This window comes from Capricornis sumatraensis, chromosome 2 (assembly GCF_032405125.1).
Source record: "Capricornis sumatraensis isolate serow.1 chromosome 2, serow.2, whole genome shotgun sequence".
NCBI classification, from domain to species: domain Eukaryota; kingdom Metazoa; phylum Chordata; class Mammalia; order Artiodactyla; family Bovidae; genus Capricornis; species Capricornis sumatraensis.
Genome location: NC_091070.1, coordinates 194886231 through 194907751, shown reverse-complemented (window position 1 = coordinate 194907751; position 21521 = coordinate 194886231). Strand labels below are relative to the sequence as shown.

The 21521-nt window shown below is 37.2% G+C and overlaps 2 protein-coding genes across 4 annotated transcripts in view; both read left to right on the top strand.

Annotated features, from left to right (window-relative positions):
- BTF3L4 (basic transcription factor 3 like 4) overlaps positions 1 to 19567 on the top strand; it is a 28551-nt gene extending 8984 nt beyond the window's left edge. For 2 of the 3 annotated variants that reach the window (XR_011144412.1, XR_011144413.1), the window contains 4 exons: positions 11989 to 12190; positions 13023 to 13082; positions 13566 to 16021; positions 19095 to 19567. Coding sequence is in view for 1 of the 3 variants with exons in the window: in XM_068964111.1 (XP_068820212.1) it covers positions 11989 to 12190; positions 13023 to 13082; positions 13566 to 13612 (309 nt within the window). In the remaining 2 variants the exon portion in view is untranslated. Of the gene's footprint in view, positions 1 to 11988; positions 12191 to 13022; positions 13083 to 13565; positions 16320 to 19094 lie in introns of those variants that run through there. The other variant, XM_068964111.1, reaches the window with a different exon arrangement.
- On the top strand, positions 7658 to 8080 carry LOC138073639 (eukaryotic translation initiation factor 1A, X-chromosomal-like). The gene is made up of 2 exons (XM_068965475.1): positions 7658 to 7849; positions 7901 to 8080. Exons 1-2 carry the CDS (start codon positions 7658 to 7660, stop codon positions 8078 to 8080), a joined length of 372 nt encoding a protein of 123 aa, XP_068821576.1.
- Positions 19568 to 21521: the final 1954 nt, after the last annotated feature.

Below are 21521 nucleotides of genomic sequence, written 5' to 3'. Positions count from 1 at the left end.
CTCTTCAGCATGTAATCAAACCTAATTATAATGCTGTGCTGAGGTCATAGTACTTTTGTAGTTCAAACTCTCATACTGAATATTTAATGGTAGTGAATATCTGCTATATGCCAAGCATTTTGCTAGGCAGTGGTGCATAAGATGTTATTCATAGTCTCTGTCCTTTAAAGCCTAACATCTAGTAGGGAAACTAGTCAGCTAGCCAGATAAACAAAATATGTATTATGCATTTTAGCTCCACAGTATCTCTTTGAATTAGTCATTGTTGGTTACAGATAAGGAAGTTGAGACTTAAGAGAGTCAGGTACCTGCTCAAGATCACATAGCTGGTACGTGTTGAATTCCAGGTTTGAGCTAAGTATGTCAAAACCAGAGTTCATTTTATTCATTGATTCATCTTGCTTTGGTCTTATTAGTTACACTTAGGCCTACTCTTGACCTTTTCCTCTCCTCCTGCCCCTCCTTCCTCTCCATTCTTCCAAAGTCCCACCAAAGAAAGGGACAGTACCTGCCTTATCCTGTATTATTGAGTACCTGCCATGCAGAATTCATTACTTACACCATCATGGATAAATGAAATTCCCAAAAGTATTTCTAAGGACATTGCTTTTTCTCCTTTTCAGGTATTAATGTAGGTGTTATTTTGTCCTATAAGTCTTTCTGGTAGCACACATACAGATGCAAAGAGAGGTTAGATGCCTTTCCTATGTACCTCCATAATGCCCTGTATTTAATTTTATTACAGCATATATAAAGCTATATTGTTAATTCATTTTTGTTGCTGTTGCCAATGCAATTCTGTTTGGGGAGTCATAGCTCCAAAATGTTGCACAAAAAATTAATGGTACATATAGGCGTATACTGATGCAATGGACATGAACTTGGACAAACTTACGGAGATAGTGAGGTTCAGGGAGGCCTGGTGTGCTGCAGTCCCTGGGGTCACAAAGAGTCAGACACAGCTGGACAACTAAACAACAATAGCAACAGTAGACATGTACACACTCTTATTGCACCCCTACCTCTGTATGGGTACATAAGTGACGTCTTCCAGTCCTCACTAGTCATACAGAGAAAATACACATAAAGAAAATTAACAACATGAAGTAACAGCTATAAAATTTCCGAATGTTTGAGCCTAAAATGGGAAGTTTTACTTTTTTCCTTCGTTCCCTCTTTCTGAAATTGATTTTTTGAGAACCAAGATATTTGTACTTTATATAACACTTTGCAGATATAAAATAATTTTATTTAGGCATATCTAGTATACTGCATATAATCTGGTTTGCCTCAAACATTACATTTGTGTTACTATAATTAAAGTATTTTTTTTTTCAAGAAAATGATGAGACATACTTTAAAAACTTTAAAAACAGCTTCTTGGAAGAAAAAAGAAACTACTACCTTAAATGTATACATGAAAACATGCAGTTTTCAGAAACATTAAAATAGGAAAAAATATATATGTCTTAGAATAAACACATTAATTACAGCTTGGGCTGTTTTGAAATTTTTCAAAGTGCTAAACTCTGGAATATACTATCTTTTAGGGTTTTGGCAGTTTAAGGAAAGTAGATAAAAACTTTTGAAAAGAGCAGATAGGAATGGTAAGAGAAGATAGCAATGGTAACACTGTGAAACAAAAATGACATTACTATGTTTTCTATACTTTGACCTTCAAAACATCAAACCAGTAGAAAGTACTCAATTTGGTGGCTTGGGCACAGAGAGATCAGTGGTGGGTTTCAAAAACTCATTGCACTTTTGCTTAGTAAAATTCTGATCTTACTTTCTAGGCCTTCAGTATTAGTGATTATTTTTTCCTCTCCTTAATGCTTAATTTATGTTCTCTTCAGATATGTAAAAGCTAAAGGACTGTTTGAATTAAGAGGGACTTCTCTGATCTTTTATGTATTAATTAGTTGTTGATTTGAGGTAATAAGTTTAATTGTATGTAGATTTCTTTTACCTGTCACCAAAGACAGAAATCCAAAGCTGTCAGAAAGGGGCAGGGGAGTGCCAGAGACTGTTTCATACAAAAAAGCCAACTAACTGACCAGGTTTTAGGAAGGAATGCCTATATGAACTCTGACAGTATAATCCAGAACTCAATTCCTGAAAAATTCTTATGTTCTATGACAGTTGAAGATACTTAGATGTGCTTCTTATTTGGTAATCTGATTGAATATAGTGATGGTATTGTCACCCTGATGATAACATGAATCTATCAAAAGTAGAATCTGTTTCTTTTCTCAGAGACAATTGATTTTATCAGATGTATTTGGTAAGAAATGTCACCAAAAATCTGCTTCTCTGGTTCAGATGGTTTAGTTGCTTCATGGAATTTTACTGTTATCTTCAGGGGATAGCTTCTACCTTAACTAAGGTATATTCTGTCTCTATGAAACCTTCCCTTTTTTCCAGGCATAATAATCAACACTTTCTCTGTCCTTCCACTCCCCTTAACTTAAATTGCTCTGCTAGAATATGTTTATTATTACAACCTCATATTGTAGGGTATGATTACTTACTTATTAACCAAGTAGTCTGTTCGCCGTAGTCTCTTGATTACAAGAGTCTTGACAGCAGGAACTGTTTATTCATCATTTATAGTCTACAGCATGCTGACTCCCATGGACATCCCAGGTTGTTTGGGACCTGTTAAATGTAAGAGATACTGATTATTCTAGGTGAAATTGTTTAGCAAGAAGTTAGTCATAGAGAGCTAGAGCTCAGGAGAAAGCTTAGGACTGGGAATTTAAATTTTGTAATTGTACACAAAAGTTTTACTGTTCATATTTTCCTTTTCTTGACCCACTTGTACAGAAAAAGGACTTAAAGTTCCTAAAGTTACTGGTTGACCCTTACTGTGGTTCCTTCTTCCTTCAACCTAGAATGTCAGGTGCCAGTGGGTGTACAGCTCTGAATGCAGGAGAATTAAAGGAAAGCACTCTGTCCCATTCACCTTATTATTACATAGCAGTCTTAGTTTCTTTGGATATCTTGCCTTTTTTTTTTGGCCGTGCTGCCAGCATGTGGGATCTTAGTTCACTAAGCAGGAATCAAACCCATGCCCCCTAAGTGGAGCATGGAGTCTTAACAATAGGACTACAAGGGAAGTCCCAGATACCCTGCTCTTTGGTTTTATGTTTTTCCACATTTTTATGTGAAAAAACAGCATAAAATCTTCCATTTTAACCTTTTTTTCCGTTCCCTATGTGTGAATCCTTTTTTAACCATTTAAAATTTAAAAAAAATTTTTTAACTATTTAAAAATTTTTAACCATTTTAAAAAATTGAATTATAGTAATTTACAATGTTGTCTTAGTTTCAAGAGTACACCAAAGTGATTCAGTCATATATATAAATGACTGAATTACTTCACTTAATTTGATCATTTCTTGGTCTATCCATATTGCTGCAAATGGCATTATTTCATCCCTTTTATGGCTGAGTAATATTCCATTGTGTGTATCTTCCACATCTTCCTCTGTTCATCTGTTGATGGACATTTAGGTTGTTTCCATGTCTTGACTATGGTAAATTGTATTCCTCTGAACATTGGGATGCATGTATCTTTTCAAATTTTTGTCCAGATATATGTCCAGGAATGGGATTACTGGATCATATGGTAACTCTATTTTTAGTTTTTTGAGAAAGCTCTATACTGTTCTCCATAGGAGATGCATCAATTTATACTACCGTGTAGGAAGGTTCCCTTTATCTCCACAGCCTCTCCAGCATTTATTATTTGTAGGCTTTTTAATGATGGCTTATGAGGTGATACCTCATTGTAGTTTTAACTTGTATTTCTCTAATATTTAGCAGTATTGAGCATCTTTCCATGTGCCTACTGGCCATCTGTATATCTTCTTTGAAGAAATGTCTATTTAGGTCTTCTGTCCATTTGTTGATTAGGTTATTTGGTTTTTGTTTTGTTTTGATATTGAGCTGTTTACTTTGGAAACTCATCCCTTGTTGGTAACATCATTTACAAATATTTTCTCCCATTGTGTAGGTTGCCTTTTCATTTTGTTTATGGTTTCCTTTGCTGTGCAAAAGTTTTTGAGTTTAATTAGGTCTCATTTGTTTATTTTTATTTTTATTTCCATTATTCTAGGAGACAGATCCAAACAAATAATGCTGCAATTATGTTGAAGAATGTCCTACTTGTGTTTTCCTCTAGGAGTTATATTGTATCCAGTCTTACATTTAGATCTTTAATTCATTTTGAGTTTATTTTTGTATATGGTGTTCTTTTACATGTCAATATCCGGTTTTCCCAGTACCACTTACTGAAGAAACTGTCTTTTTTCCCATTGTATATTTTTGCCTTCTTTGTCATAGGTTAATTAACCATAAGTGCATGGGTTTATTTCTGGATTTCCTTTTCTCTTCCATTGATCTTTGTGTCTGTTTTCTTGCTAGTATCATGCTATTTGTTTGTTTGTTTGTTTGTTTTTTAAATGGCTACACTGGGTTTTTGTTCCTATGTGTAGGCTTTCTCTAGCTGCAGTGAGCAGGGGCTCCTCTCTAGTTTCTGTGCACTGGTTTCTCACTGTGGTGGCTTCTCTTGCTGTGGAGCATGGGCTCTAGGTGCACAGGCTTCAGTAGTTGTGGTGCATGGGCTCAGTCGTTGCAGCTCATGGGCTCCAGAGTATGGGCTCAGTAGTTATGGTACATGGGTTTAGTTGCCCTGTGTCATGTAGGATCTTCCTGGACCAGGGATCAAACTGGTGTCCCTTGCATTGTGAGGCAGATTCTTAACCACTGGACCACCAGGGAAAACCCAGTATCAACTGTTTTGATTACTGTAGCTTTGTAATGTCGTCTGAAGTCAAGGAGCTTGATTCCTCCAGCTCCATTCTTCTTTCTCAAGATTGTTTTGGCTATTCAGGATCTTTTGTATTTCCATACAAATTAAAAAAATTTTTGTTCCAGCTCCATGAAAAATACCATTGGTAATTTGATAGGGATTGTATTGAATCTATAGATTGCCTTGGGTGATGTGGTCATTTTGACAATTATGGCTCTCCCAATCCAAGAATGTGATATCTTCCCATCTGTTTGTGTCATCTTCAATTTCTTTCATTAGCATCATAATAGTTTTTAGAGTATAGATCTTTTGCCTCCCTAGGGAGGTTTATTCCTAGGTATTTTATTCTTTTTGATGTGTTAGTAAATGGGATTGTTTCCTTAATTTCTCTTCTGATATTTCATATTGGTGTATAGAAATGCAACAGATTTCTATATATTAATTTTGTATCCTGCAACTTTACCAAATTCATTGATGAGCTCTAGTAATTTTTCAGTGACATCTTTAGGATTTTCTCTGAATACTACTGTCATGTCATCAGCAAACAGTGACAGTTTTATGACTTTTTTCCCATTTTGGATTCCTTTTTTTTTTTCTTTTTCTTCTCTGATTGCTGTGGCTGGGACTTCCAAAACTATGTTGAATAAGAATGGTGAGAGTGAGTATCTCTGTCTTGTTCCTGATTTTACAGGAGATGATTTCAGCTTTTCACCATTGAGTATGATGTTTATCATATGTGACCTTTATTATGTTGCAGTAAGTCACCTATATGTCCACATTCTGGAGGGTTTTCAATGTAAATGTATGTTGAATTTTATCAGGAGCTTTTTCAGCATCTATTGAGATGTCCTGTGCTTTTTTATTCCTCAGTTTGTTAATATGGACTGCCAGGGAATCCCCTACCCTTTTTTCTTTTACGGATGATTTCACCTGTTATTCTGCTTCCTCTTCATCATCATTTCACTGATACTCTGTAGCATTTGCCAGCCGTCTCCTTAAAATTTTGTGCTTTGCTTCTTGTCCTTTCTCCTCCTTTGTTTTGTCCTTATTTCTTTTGGTGTCTCCTTTTCTTTTCCACCTCACTGAAACCATTATTTCCACAAAATTTTGTCATTACTATATTTGCTTCATTAATAGTTCTCAGAATTGGTCTTGGGACCATTTTTATTCAGAATCATATAGGTTGCTTTTTAAAGTTGAGACTCATCAGTCCACTGGAGAGGTCCAGAATTAGATTTCCATTTTAAGCATTTTCAAGTATACAATTCAGTGACATTAATTATACTCACAGTGTTTTACAACCAACACCATTGTCTTATTTCCAAAATTTTTCATAATCCCAAATAGAAACTCTGTACCCATTAGAAGTAATAATTCCTCATTCCTCTTTCTCCCAGCTTCTGATATTCTCTAACCTACTTTTTCTTTGTACTTGCCTGTTACAGGTATTTCATGTAAGTGAAATCATAAAATAGTTGTCCTTTCATGTCTGATTTACCTCACATAGCATGTTTTCAGGATTTATCTATGTTTAATGTGTATCAGAACTTTACTCCTTTTATTGCTGTATAATATTCCATTCTGTGGATAATACCACATACTATCCATTTGTTTATTGAGAAACATCTTTTGTTTTTAAAACAACTTCCCCCTCAGTATAACTTCTACAGAAAGTTAGGGGTATACATAAAATATGAAAAAATATTAATATTCAATCATAACTCCACTACTCAGAAATAATTATTATTAGTCATATCTTTCTTTTTCATCTTTATATGCATATATATACTTAACATATCTGAGACTACAGCTAGATGTACAATTTTAAACCCTTCCATTTTTGAATAGTATTATAAAAACAGTATTACAAAAAAAGGTCACATAGCAGAATTTAAATTTCCTCTCTGAACTGAGAGGGCAGTTACCAGCAAGAACTGTGGGGTCAATTATAACTTCGTAAGCTTATTTATAGCCACAAAAACTTACCACTCTGGAGGAATAAAGCAGGCATCAGCTTTACTAGCTAGAAGGCTGCTGTGGTTAATGTATGTACCCTGTTCAAAGGCTAGCAGTGGCGGGGGTTGTTAAGGTTTTGATAGCATAATTGAGCCACCCAGACGTTGCCTGGAATGACATTTTAAAATGGCCCTGAATTCTGTAGAGCATTTGGGCTCACTCAGAAAGGGCAGAACAGTAGGAAAAGACAGGCCTAAAAATAGTCTAGGAGGTTCTGGGAATCTCCATTGGAGGAACTACTGGTGCTATTTCTAAACCTTAATATGACCCCTCATCTAGCATTTGAGATATTGAGGTCTAATAGCATCCATGATTTCAGAATAATCTGTATAAGAGGTGTTGATTCATTCAGCAAATTTGAGTGACTGTTATGTGCTGACATCATGAGAAACGCTGGGCTGGAAGAAGCACAAGCTGGAATCAAGATTGCTGGGAGAAATATCAATAACCTCAAATATGCAGATGATACCACCCTTATAGCAGAAACTGAAGAGGAACTAAAAAGCCTCTTGATGAAAGCGAAAGAGGAGAGTAAAAAAGTTGGCTTAAAGCTCAACATTCAGAAAACTGAGATCAGCAGAAGGGATGTGGCCTGCTGACGTTGGGAGGTGGGGATAACAGACGCAAGCAGGTGCGATGCCATTTGCTGCGGCGAAGCGTCGGTGAAGATGGATCTCGGAAGACGTCCATCACTAGACTCCCGCAGAGGCGACCCAGTCTCTCGCAGTTAGTTCGTGTCACCCTATCTCAAGCGTCTCCCTTCGGAGGAGTCGCCGCCACCACCCGGAGAGAAGTTGGAGACGCCTCAAGTGTGTTGTCACCGCCATGCCTAAGAACAAAGGTAAAGGAGGTAAAAACAGACACAGAGGCAAGAATGAGAATGAATCTGAAAAGAGAGAGCTAGTGTTCAAAGAAGATGGGCAAGTAATCAAAATGTTGGGAAACGGACGATTGGAAGCGATGTGTTTAGATGGTGTTAAGAGATTGTGCCACATCAGAGGGAAACTGAGAAAGAAGGTCTGGATAAATACCTCAGACATTCTATTGGTTGGTCTTCGGGACTACCAGGATAATAAAGCTGATGTAATCTTAAAATACAATGCAGATGAGGCTAGAAATCTGAAGGCTTATGGCAAGCTTCCAGAATATGTTAAAATAAATAAAACTGAAACATTTGACCCTGGAGATGATGATGAAATCCAGTTTGAAGACATTGGAGATGATGATGAAGCCATTGATGATATCTAAAGTGAACTCAGCTTTGCACATTCCAGTTTTCTCTGAAGATTGTTCAACGGTTTGGATGTTAACTGTGACTCATTAAAATAAAAGTTTCATTAGCAGCAAAAATAAAAAAGAAAACTAAGATCATGGAATCCAGTCCCATCACTTCATGGCAAATAGATGGGGAAACAGTGGCTGACTTTATTTTTCTGGGCTCCATAATCACTGCAGATGGTGATTGCAGCCATGAAATTAAAAGACGCTTACTCCTTGGAAGGAAAGTTATGACCAACCCAGACAGCATATTCAAAAGCAGAGACATTACTTTGCCAACAAAGGTCCATCTAGTCAAGGCTGTGGTTTTTCCAGTGGTCATGTATGGATGTGAGAGTTGGACAAAGAAGAAAGCTGAGTGCCAAAGAATTGATGCTTTTGAACTGTGGTGTTGGAGAAGACTCTTGAGAGTCCCTTGGACTGCAAGGAGATCCAACCAGTCCATCCTAAAGGAGATCAGTCCTGGGTGTTCATTGGAAGGACTGATGTTGAAGCTGAAACTCCAATACTTTGGCCACCTGATGCGAAGAGCTGACTCATTGGAAAAGACCCTGATGCTGGGAGAGATTGAGGGCAGGAGGAGAAGGGGATGACAGAGGATGAGATGGCTGGATGGCATCACCGACTCAATGGACATGGGATTGGGTGGACTCCGGGAGTTGGTGATGTGACAGGGAGGCCTGGCGTGCTGTGGTTCCTGGGGTCGCAAAGAGTTGGACATGACTGAGCGACTGAACTGAACTGAACTGAACTATGTGCTGACACTTGAGGGAATGCTGTGTCTCATAAGACAAGTGACCTCTAATCTCAAGGAATTCGTCTTCTAGTAAGGTCAAAGATTGCAAACACAATTATACTACAAGATAATCTTGTATATTATCAGTTTTCATGAAGTCGGAAGGTGCATAAACCACCTTAAGTTTTCACAGAGAAAGAAGCATCTGACCTGTGTCTTGGATAAATGGGAACTTGCAATGTGGAGAAGCAGGAAAAGGCTCTTCTAAACAGTGAAAATAGCCTATGTAAATACACTATGCATGGAAGGACATAGTAGTTTCTGGTAACTTCAAAACATGTCAGTATTATAGAAAATAAGAGCAAGGGCATCTGGAGTTCTGAACTGGGGTCAAAAAAAAAAAAAGCCTCTTCCTCTATAATTCAAGTAGCGTTCTTTACCTCAGCTACCTTTTAAGTGGAAAAAGCATTGTGACATAAAGGGAATACTTGATTGATTGAAAAAGGGACCTGAGAGCTGGTACGGAAGGCAGTTTAACAGTCTTTATTTGTCTGCTCCTTTCCTTATGCTATATATAGGTTGTATGACTTAACGTAGATCAAACAGCAGTAAAGTCACTGGTTTTCATATGAAATGCATACAGTTTGCTTTATCAGTTCAACAAATTCCTTGTCCTTCCTTCTGCCTCTTAAAAAGAGTTGGTAAGTGTCCTGTTCATGTTGCTCGCTCAATAATTAATCCTTTGATAGTTCTAATAGCCTGTATCTAGGAGCCATATATAACCATGTTATTTGCTCAGTAGAGGGGAAGGAATGTTAGACTGAAATAAAAGATTCTGGCCTTTGTAGCCTCTAGTATTTCATTTTCTCTACTCTAAAATTAAACTCTCCACCTCTTTTTGGACCTTTCTATTCATGAAGTTACATCTTTTACACAACCTCATTTAAAACAACCATTAATAAATTTCTGTTTCACAATCGGACATGGAATAGATATGACATATATTATTCATATATCTGCTGTTACTTAACCTGTACTCTGAGATAGATAATTCTCTGACAAGCTTTTATGGTGCCACCCAATTGAATTTTTATAGACAAATAGGTGTTTAAGAATGTGAGTGACATCATAGAAAAGAAACTAAATAAAGTTGGGAAGCCTAAGTTTAAGTTCTGAGTTTGTACATAATCAGTTATTTGTCCTGGGTATATTGCTTACTAAACAACAATATTGCTTAATCAAGAACTCTTATCATTAGTATTTATTTCTCTAACAGGAGATTTGAACTAGGAGACCTCTAAGTTCGACAAATATATGTCCTGACTTTTTTTGAGCAATACTGATTTTAAATCTCTTGTGACTGTAATGTTTGTAAATAAAAAATATCTCATATTCCAATGTTGGGATACTTTTCACCCCTGGTGGTGTTATAGAAGTCATTTATTAAGTTAAGTGATGGGTCTTGATTTGGAAAAATGTAGTCCTACCATATCTTTATTCTTTTCCCATACTAAAATTATGTGATTCTGGGATAGATCCAGAAAAGCATCCCATTTCATATTTGCTGTGCCACTGCTGCCTTCTCATGCCATTCCTCTCTCATACTTTAAGCTACTTTTCCATTGAACTTTTCTACCTACACAATAATTATCTTCAGAAGTACATAGTTTATTTTTTCTAAAGTTAACATAAATTATTTTTAACTCATGATTTTTGTTCAGTTGGATTAAATGCTTACTCTGTATAGTATTTGTGGGATTTAGTTACAATTTTCTAGGGGACTTGCCTTTTATTTTCTCTGTGTTCCAGGTCTTGCCTGAAATTTAGAAGCCCCTTTCTTCCCCTTCCTTTCTGGTGCTTTGTGTCAGTGGTGGTGATCACCTCTGAGGAAGAAAAGCCCACTTCCACTGACCATGGAGAACACTCAGCATCTCTGCTTGATTCTGACAAGGGCAGTTTTTGGATGGACCATGAAATGCTTCTAAAGTAGCCAAGAATTAACTCTCCTAACTTTTTTTATATAATAAGCATGTTACCACCAAGGTAACTTACCCAGTGAAGTCAACTGCATAGTGTAATCACATTATTTACACATTTAACTTATATGCAAATATAATACATACAGCTCTACTAAAACATAGCAAGAGTGAGAGAGAAAAATAACATTTTACATAGTGCACACACATTCAACCTTCCTTTTCAGTGAGTCCCAGGCAATTGATGAGATTAAATCTGAAGCGGTTCATATTGAGGAAAGCTATTGAAAGAATATGGAGATGATTTTAAGGGTTTCCTAGTAACTGATAAATGTTCAGATGGCTAGACAACTGAGTGGGAGAACTTCTTGTCATTTACAAGGATTATTGAAGGTTGTTGAGAAGCTCCACTTAAAAGGATTAGAGGAACTGACAAAATCTCCTATGAAGAATGACATGAGGAAAACAAGTTGAAACTTCTATAAATTTACTAGATATTCAAAAGAGTGAAACCCTGATTGATTAAATTTCTGAGTGTTCTTTATGGGTTTTCAGTGGTTATTTTTACCATACACTATTATCTCCTTACCACCTGTTCCATAAGTAAGATGCTAACTATTGTACAGATACAGTAGTATCTGTATGGATTTAGTTTGATAGTGTAAATTGAGTAATATAATGGGTAATTTCATTAAGAAGCCAATTCTTGGCTGATAATTCCCTTTTTAAAAAAATGTGGGCATGATCTTCCTTCTCATAGTAGAAATCTTTGAATTTGAAATCTAGATTCTAGGGAATTCCCTGGCAGTCCAGCAGCTAGGACATGGCATTTTCACTGTTTTGTACCCAGGTTCATTCCCTAGTCAGGGAACTAAGTTCTTATAAGCCATGTGGCACGGCCAATAATAATAACAAAACAGTAGAATCTAGATTCTATAATAAAGTGATTATTTCTTTACCATCCTAGTAATTTGTGCCATAAACACCATTTTACTTTGTTGCTGGGGTGTTTTTCCACCCAAATTCACTGCTTAGATGATAATTACATCAGGATTGCAAAACTACCTACCAGGTAAAAAACAAGAATTGTTTTTAATTGCTTTTTAAACAGATATTTTTGAGTTGTACCAAATAAGTGAAATACATTTTTTTCTGTGATCCTACAGGTGAACATGATTAAAGATGATGGGACAGTTATTCATTTCAACAATCCTAAAGTCCAAGCTTCCCTTTCTGCCAACACCTTTGCAATTACCGGCCATGCAGAAGCCAAACCAATCACAGAAATGCTTCCTGGAATATTAAGTCAGCTTGGTGCTGACAGCTTAACAAGTCTTAGGAAGTTAGCTGAACAGTTCCCTCGGCAAGGTGAGTATTTCAGGTTAATGCCTCTTTCCCTTCTCATCTTGCTTAAAGAACCTAATGATTTAAAGGTATCTATTTCATGCTGGAAGGATTTGCCTGTTCATAAATTTTACTTTTATAACGTTACTTGTATGCTTCATAAATTTTTGAGTTTGTTCCTTCAGTGATTAATGCAGTGCAGTCTATAGACTATTTGGATACATTTGGTGGTAATGTAGAGAGTTGGGAGGTAATTACCTAAAAGGAAATTTTATAAATAGTTGATTTGGTATTTACTTCTGACTAATAACAAGAAGATAGTGATATCACAGAACTATATTTTCATTTAATATTGTTGATGCTACTACAAATGAAGCAACTGTAAGTTCTGAATGTCCAAATAGTCCTGGTTTCAAATTTGTCTTGTCATTCCTGAAAATCAGAGCCTTTTATTTCAGTGTTCATTCTACAAAGCTTGATACTTTTATGCCAAATGAGATAGAAAAAAATCTTGAGTGTTGATTTTTTTATTTGAAGAATATGGAATTTGGAGAATAAATTTAACTATAACATCTTTATTTAAACTCACCTAAATTATTCCATTTTGCATGTTGTACCTTCACTACACATTGACATTGCCAGCCATATTTAGTGTATATCTAAAGAAGTTAAACTTCTATTAATTTTTGTAAATGAAAATATGGCATTTAGATTAGACAATATTTAGCTTCTCCTGAACAGCTATGTAAGATTTGTTTCTATAAACTATGTAGACAGGCAAAAAAAAGTAAACACTGTAAGTGTTCCATAAAGGTCTTTGTTCTCAGTGACTAATTTTAAAGTAAACTTTTTGTAGTGCTGGATAGCAAAACCCCAAAACCAGAAGACATTGATGAGGAGGAGGATGATGTTCCAGGTAAGCAACCTTTCTTTAGTTTTAAGACTTTTTGCATCCTGTTTATCTCATTTAATTCATTGTGATGATTTTTCAGTTTTTTGTTGATGGTGAGCTTGTGAATTTAAATGGATTCATAATGATGTGCACACAATCTAGTCAAAAAACCCATTTAGAATGGGTAATCAGAAATTGCTGCATTTACTGAATTAGAATATGCCTTTATTAAATTGGAATCATTGTGATTATGAATTTATGTTATAGCATTTCTGTAGGAATTATGATTGACATATGGAAATGCTGTTCACCTTAGTAGTTTTCCTTAAGGTTTCTATTTTAAGCAGAAATTGAAGCATTATTAGTGAAATGCCCCCAATTTGTTTCTGCCCTTGTCCTATGTCTTTTCAGGCTAATGCTGGTAGCAGCATTTGTTGAGCCAGAAGATAGGGATTGCATTTACTTTCTTTTTTGTAAATTTAACTCATTAACTTTTTTTTTTTTTAGATCTCGTAGAAAATTTTGATGAGGCATCAAAGAATGAAGCTAACTAAGATCTTTTCTGATTTTTGGAAGCTGGCATGGACTAGATTAACAAATCAGCTATGTGGTTCCAAAGTTTTACAGACACGGAGAACATCAACTGTTACTAGTTCAGTAATATAAATATTTTGTATATTGATAATGCTGTTTGTTCAGCATTTTTTGGTCATTAATTTTGCATTTTGCACTTCCTCCCAGGATCTATTCTTTTGGTCAAAATACGAAGTGTTGGTGCAGTTTGAGGGTCTTTTGGGTTTTGATTCTTGGTTTTTTTGTTTTTTGTTGGGGTATTTTAGGTGTGTGTATGTGTGTATGTGTGTGTGTGGGTATGTGTGTATACAGTGGAGAGCAAATTGGAAACCAGTTTTATTTATCCTCCTCCTTACCCCAGTAGAAATAAAACAAGTCTTTACATTTGTTACTTTTTATTTTTTCTAATGATGCACAGAATTAATAAAAAGTGAGGGTCTTGGATTTCAAATCTGAGGAGATTTTTACCGTTGAGGTTTTGGTTTTAATTTGCTTGGTTAACATATTTCTCATATATTTTTCTGGGCTTAAAATGTCTTGAGATATTTTGCCACCAGCTACAGGCTGGCGTGATGGGTAGCATATCTTTGGTGCAGTTGCCCTAGATTCATTTACCTAGTTAGACCCAAAAGAATTTCTTCTACTAGCTTTCTTCCTGAATCCCTTGTTTCCTCTCCTCTTGGTCTCCAAATGGCCTGGTCAGCCTGTAGCAATGCTCTTCCTCATCTTCCATCTAGCTTGAGAAGGATGTTCTCCGTATAGAATTAAGTGAGTGCCTAATCCCTCTTTTTGTAAGATGGTTTTTTCATCTTTGAGGAACAACAGCTCCGTCTTCAACTTTTTAATTTTTTTGATTTTACAGTTTGGTAGATTTCAAACTGGAGTAGCCAGCATGTGCTTGCTAAATAATTTTATGCCAGCCTTATCCTGTGTTCTAGCTGTTCTTAATAGCAGGTGCAAAAATGCCTCTTTTTCAGCAAGGTTGAAGTTGGGAATGTCCTTTCGAATCAGAAAAAATAGGCCATAGACTCATTCCCCAGCACAAATGGGCATTCTGTGAAATGGTACTGGCCCCAGGAGGACTTCTTCAACCATTCCTCTACTCCTGGCCTTGAACCTACCTCTGGATTGGATCTTACTATTATAGCTGCTCACAGCATCCTCCTGCATGCTTAGGTAATGCTTTGGGGGAGTACTGGTAAAACACAGTATTTATTTTTTCACCTCCTTTCAGAGGACTTGGAGGTAAGTTGCATTCATTCACTGAAGCTTCCCTCTTGCTATCTGATGATAAAAGCTTGCACTTTGTTATATCAGCATTTGTTAGAGACAATATTTAAGAATAAGATTTAGAAAATCTGTCATGACCCATCATAAAACTATGGCTTAACCTTGCAGCATATCAAATCTTGTTTCAAGCTAGATATCTTTATTTGATATCTCTAGTGCAAGACCAACAACATATCAAGAGATCTATAGACACGAAAGCAAAGCTCTTGTGTTTTTTTCCATCCAGACACCTCAATTTATTTTATACATTTGTTGGTTTTTCCTGTTATGTTTTATATAATATATGGACTTAACTACAAAATAAAATAACAGTAATAAAATAACAAAAGAGGATAATACTTCCTCTTGTGCTTCTCCTTTTGTTGTCGACAGAATTTCCTCCTTTTGTATTTCCTCTCTGCTCCTCACCCCCAAATGAATTGCAATCTAGTCATTTTTTGATATACTGCTTCCTACATTGTTAGATCAGCAGGTCTACATGGTCTCCATAGTCCAGAACGCTGTTCTTTTGACTTTCCCTAAAGGGTACATTGTGGGGGCCAAGAGAGTTAAAGGGACTTCAAGTGGTTAAGAACACAGAAGAGACAGGTAGTATAGCAAATGGTTGGGCCGTGGGAGGTCTCATTTGGAATTCAGGAGAATTAGGTCCTAGTCCAAACTGTGGCATTAACCATATGACCTTGGGCAGGTTCCCTAACCTAACAACTTTGAAATTCATCAGCAGTCAAATGAGATGTTTCAGATCAGTATTTCTTATGTTCCTATAGTTCTGTGAATCTCATTTCTGAAAATCCTCCAGTAGGTGTTTTATCATCTTTTCAAAGACGTCTTTGTATCAATACCCATAGAAATTTTTTTTGTATATTACTTCCTCTTTTACATTTTTATCACATTTTAACTACTCACCCAGAGGAGCTCTCCTCAGTATTTCCTTTCATCCTGTTGACAACAACTCTTAATGGCTGGCCTCTCTTGTGTGTAATGAGCCAATATTCTTTTTTGTTTTATATTTTCATACCTTCACTTTTCCTGGACAAAGCATACTGAGATCCTGACTCAACCCAAGGAAATGTTCCTGCCTTCAGAGTGAGTAGGCATAGGTAAGAATGTTGATGAAACTTCTGTCAATTGTAGTGTTCTTGGCATAAATATGAATTATATAGTTTTTTAAATATATAAAGTAGTTACTCAGCATTTACTTTTTGCTAAGTTTATGTGTTTATTGCCAAGATAACTATAGAAGAATTTTCTGGGGAATTTCACCTTAAAATTTTGGGATAATTGAAGAAATGTCTGCAGAGAGTTGATTGATAATCTTGGTTTTGTGGTTAGTCCTTTCAGTTTTTATAAAGGTCCTTATTTATCTGTTTTGGGGAAGCCCAAAGTAAATAACTGGAAACTTATATTTGTTTTACCCCTATATTTCCTGTTAAGTAATGGCTTAAGAATACATCAAGGATCTTGATTTGTTGTTAAGTAACTAGTGTTTATGGGATTCCATTAAATTAATTTTAATAAGCCAACAGGTTCTTGTGAAAACCCACATTGGGATGTGTTTGTTTCTTGGTTTCAATTCAGTGTTTAATCCTAAGTGTGCTATATATCCACAAATAAAATATGATAAAGACATATCAGTAGTATGGGATAGTAGAAGATGCACAGGTTTTTAGATGGAGATCAGTTCCATTGCCTACTATGTGATCTATGTTATCTGTTCAATAAGGCTGCTGTAATGCACAGCTCTAGGGGTCACCATTCATATTTGTTGTATTCCAGTGGTTGCCTTTTTCATACAGTATAGTGTCACTGGTGCCTCGATACTAGTATAATGATGGCCTTGCTCTCTGAGCCTGTCTCCTCCCCTGTAAATGGTCCCTGAGTCAAACAGGCTTCCTGCAGGCTTCCTTCAGTCACTCAGTCGTGTCCGACTCTCCGCGACCCCAGGAATCACAGCACCCCAGGCCTCCCTGTCCATCACCAACTCCTGGAGTTCACCTAAACTCACGTCCATTGAGTCGGTGATGCCATCCAGCCATCTCATCCTCTGTCGTCCCCTTTTCCTCCTGCCCCCAATCCCTCCCAGCATCAGAGTCTTTTCCAATGAGTCAACTCTTCGCATGAGGTGGCCAAAGTACTGGAGTTTCAGCTTCAACATCAGTCCTTCCAAAGAATACCCAGGGCTGATCTCCTTTAGAATGGACTGGTTGGATCTCCTTGCAGTCCAAGGGACTCTCAAGAGTCTTCTCCAACACCACAGTTCAAAAGCATCAGTTCTTCGGCGCTCAGCTTTCTTTATAGTCCAACTCTCACATCCATATGTGACCACTGGAAAAACCATAGCCTTGACTAGACTGACCTTTGTTGGAAAAGTAATGTGTCTGCTTTTGAATATACTATCTAGGTTGGTCATAACTTTGCTTCCAAGGAATAAGCGTCTTTTAATTTCATGGCTGCAGTCATGGAGCCCCAAAAAATAAAGTCAGCCACTGTTCCCACTGTTTTCCCCATCTATTTCCCATGAAGTGATGGGACCAGACCCTCTAAATGATTAAGGTGAAGATGAAAGATTATTATAAAGTTTGTTATCTCCCAAGCCATGGCAGAAAGGAGCTTATGGTTCTAGGCACAGCAAGGCCCCATCCAACACTGCCACCCTCCTGTTCAAGCTGAATTGCTCTGCCACACAGTTTGCCTAGATTATCATATCCTCCTTATTGGGCTTGCTTATTATTCACTTGCTCCAGTCCATCCTTTATAAAGTAAACTTCATATCTGAGCATAACAGTCTTACATTTGTGACAACATACCACTTTGTTTCAAGCTTTCATTCCTTTGCACATGTTTTTACTGTAGTACAATATTGAGATTGATTTTCTTCATACTTCTCCCATCTAGATTGTGAGCACCTTGATGGCAGATGGTATGTCATACATCTTTATTTCCAATATCTTGCATAGTGACAACATGTAGTCTACTTGCAGTCATAATAACCAACACTTACTAAATCCAAAGTTAGCTCATTTAACTCTCACTCTCGGGCAGATGTTATGGTCTAAAGCAGAACTAAAATGGTGTAGAGAAGTAGCAACATAACTAATTGGTGAGAGAACCAGAATTCTAATCTAACGCTATCAAATTCCAGGGTCTAAATTCTAAATATCACCCCACATCACTCAATGTTTATTGAAATGAAAAGTATGTATATGTAGCCTCTTGATAGAAATCTTCATTAAATATCACTCAATATTAGCCTGAAAGTTAAACCTTAAGGATTACTCAGTAAGTTTGAGAGGTTTTTGTTTTTTGGTTTTTTTTTTCAAGTAGGATTCATAGTTTTTGTATATATTCAGGAGTTGACTTTTACAAACTTAATAACTGGATATTCTGCATACCTGGGACAGGATCTTTGGTCATGGTATTTGGGCCAAAATTCTTAGTTTGCATGTGTTGATTTCCTTAGCACTGGTGTTTCTTCTCAAAGATTTGCCTCCTTTTAGGCATAAAAGAAAAGTATAAACTTGAAGGAGGTAGTGATGAGTTTATCCTGCAGTAACACCTTTTTTTAATGTGTCTAAAAAATCAAAGTAGCCCACAAAAAAGAACTAATAAATAAATTCAGGAAGGCTTCAGGATACAAAATCAACACAAAAAAATTAGTTGCATTTCTATATACTGACAGTGAACAGCGTAAAAAGTAGATTAAGAAAGTATTTCTGTTCATAACAAGATCAAAAAAGAACAAAATACTTAGAAATAAACTTTACCAAGAAGGCAAAAGACTTTATAAAACATTGCTGAGAAATTAGGACATAATTAAACTGACATAACCATGTTCATGGATTGCTGTTCAGTCTCTTAAGTCGTGTCCAACTCTTTGCAACCCCATGGAATGCGGTATGCTGGGCTTCCCTGTCCTTCACTAGCTCCTGGAGTTTGCTCAAACTCATGTCCATTGAGTCAGTGATGCCATCTAACTGTCTCATCCTCTGTTGCCCCCTTCTGCTGTCCTCAGTCTTTCCCAGCATCAAGGTCTTTCTGAATGAGTTGACTCTTCGCATCAGGTGGCCAAAGTGTTGGAGCTTCAGCTTCAGTATCAGTCCTTCAGGGTTGATTTCAGCCCTGAATATTCAGGGTTGATTTCTTTTAGGAGTGACTGGGTTGATCTCTTTGCAGTCCAACAGACTCTCATGGATTCATGGATTGGAAGACATATTGTTCAGATGTAAATACTACCGAGAGAGATCTACTGAGTCAATGCAATCCCTGTCAAAACCCCAATGAAGTTTTTGCAAAAATAGAAAAACTCAGGACTTCCCTGGATGTCCAGAGGCTAGGACTCCATGCTGCCAATGCAGGGGACCTGTGTTCAAACCCTGATCAGGAAACTAGATCCTACATCACAACTAAAGAACCTGCATGTGGAAATGAAGACCTGGTGCAGCCAAATAAGTTTTTTTAAATAGAAAATTCTAACTTTTGGTGGGGATGGAAATTGGTGTGATCCTGTGGAAAACAGTATGGCAGTTCCTTAAAAAAAACTATTCTACCATATGATTCAGCAACTCCCCTCCTGGAATATAGAAAAAAAAAAAAAAACTAATTCAAAAAGATACATATACCCCAGTGGTCATAGCAACACTGTTTACAATAGCCAAGAGATGGAAGCAACCCAAGTGCCCATCAGCAGATGATTGGGTTAAGAAGATGTGACCCAAATACAATGGAATATTAGTCGTAAAAAAATGAAATGTCATTTGCAACAATGTGGATGGGCCTCAAGAATATGCTTAGTGAAATAAGTCAAAGAAAGACATACTATATTACATCACTTATATATGGAATCTTAAAAATAATAAAGTGAATCTATATATAAAATAGAAACAGTCTCATGGATATGGAAGACAGACTGCCAGAGGGGAGTGGAAAGTGAAAGTGAAGTCGCTCAGTCGTGTCCAACTCTTTGCGACCCCATGGACTGTTGCCTACCAGGCTTCTCAGTCCATGGAATTTTCCAGGCAAGAATACTGGAGTGGGTTGCCATTTCCTTCTCCAGGAGATATTCCTGACCCAGGGATTGAACCCAGGTCTCCCGCATTGTAGGCAGATGCTTACCGTCTGAGTCACCAGGGAAGTCCAGAGGGCAGTGGGGGGAGGGTCAAATTAGGAGTATGAGATTAAAGGACACAGGACTTCCCTGGCGACTTAGTGGGAAAGAATCCGCCTGCCAGTGCAGGAGACATGGATTCAGTCCCTGGTCCAAGAAGATCCCACATGCCGTAGAGTTAAGTCCACAGGCCACAACTACTGTGTTTTAGGGTCTGAGAGTTGCAACTATTGAGCCCTTGTGTTGCAACTATACCTAAAACAGATAAGCAACAATGCAAAAGAATGAAGTTATTACTTTACACCATAGGTGGCTCAGACGGTAGAGTCTGCCTGCAGTGCAGTAGCCCCGGGTTCAATCCCTGGGTCAGTAAGATCCCCTGGAAAAGGAAATGGCAACCCATTCCAGTATTCTTACCTGGAAAATCTCATGGACAGAGGAGCCTGGCAGCCTGAAGTCCATGGGGTTGCAAATAGTCAGACATGACTGAGTGACTTCACTTAAACCATAGCCAAGTTAACTAAAAAAGCACATACAAAAAAGTAAGTAAATTGAACTATATCAAAGTAAAAAATTTGTGTATCAAATTATACTACAAAAGAATGAAAAAGCAGCCCACAGACTGGGAGATAATATTTGAAAATCAAATATCTGGTAAACAATATGTACAATACCAACTGAACAAAAAAAAACCTGCCTAATTGAAAAATGAGCAAAAGATTTGAATAGACATTTCTCCAAAGAAGATATACAAATAGCCAATAAACTGAAAAGATGTTCAATGTCATTATTCGTTCAGTTCAGTCGCTCAGTTGTGTCCAACTCTTTGCGACCCCATGAATCGCAGCACACCAGCCCTCCCTGTCCATCACCAACTCCCGGAGTTCACTCAGACTCAGGTCCATCGAGTTGGTGATGCCATCCAGCCATCTCATCCTCTGTCGTCCCCTTCTCCTCCTGCCCCCAATCCCTCCCAGCATCAGTCTTTTCCAATGAGTCAGCTCTTCGCATGAGGTGGCCAAAGTACTGGAGTTTCAGCTTTAGCATCATTCCTTCCAAAGAAATCCCAGGGTTGATCTTCAGAATGGATTGGTTGGATCTCCTTGCAGTCCAACACCACAGTTCAAAAGCATCAATTCTTTGGTGCTCAGCCTTCACAGTCCAACTCTCACATCCATACATGAGGGAACTACAAATCAAAACCACAATTAGCTACCACTTCACATCTATTAGGATGATTGTTAAATGTTGGCAAGGATGTGGAGAAATTGGAACCCTTGGGCATTGGTGGTGGTAATGTAAAGTGGTGCAGCCATTGAGGAGACAATATAGTGGCTCTTCCAAAAATTATATACCAATGGTCCAGCAATTCCACTTCTAGGTATATGGGCCCCAGATCTGAGATAGAGACTCAAACATATTTATAGAGCTATGTTCATAGCAGCGTTGTTTACAATAGCCAAAAAAGTAGAAACAACACAAATGTCATCAACAGA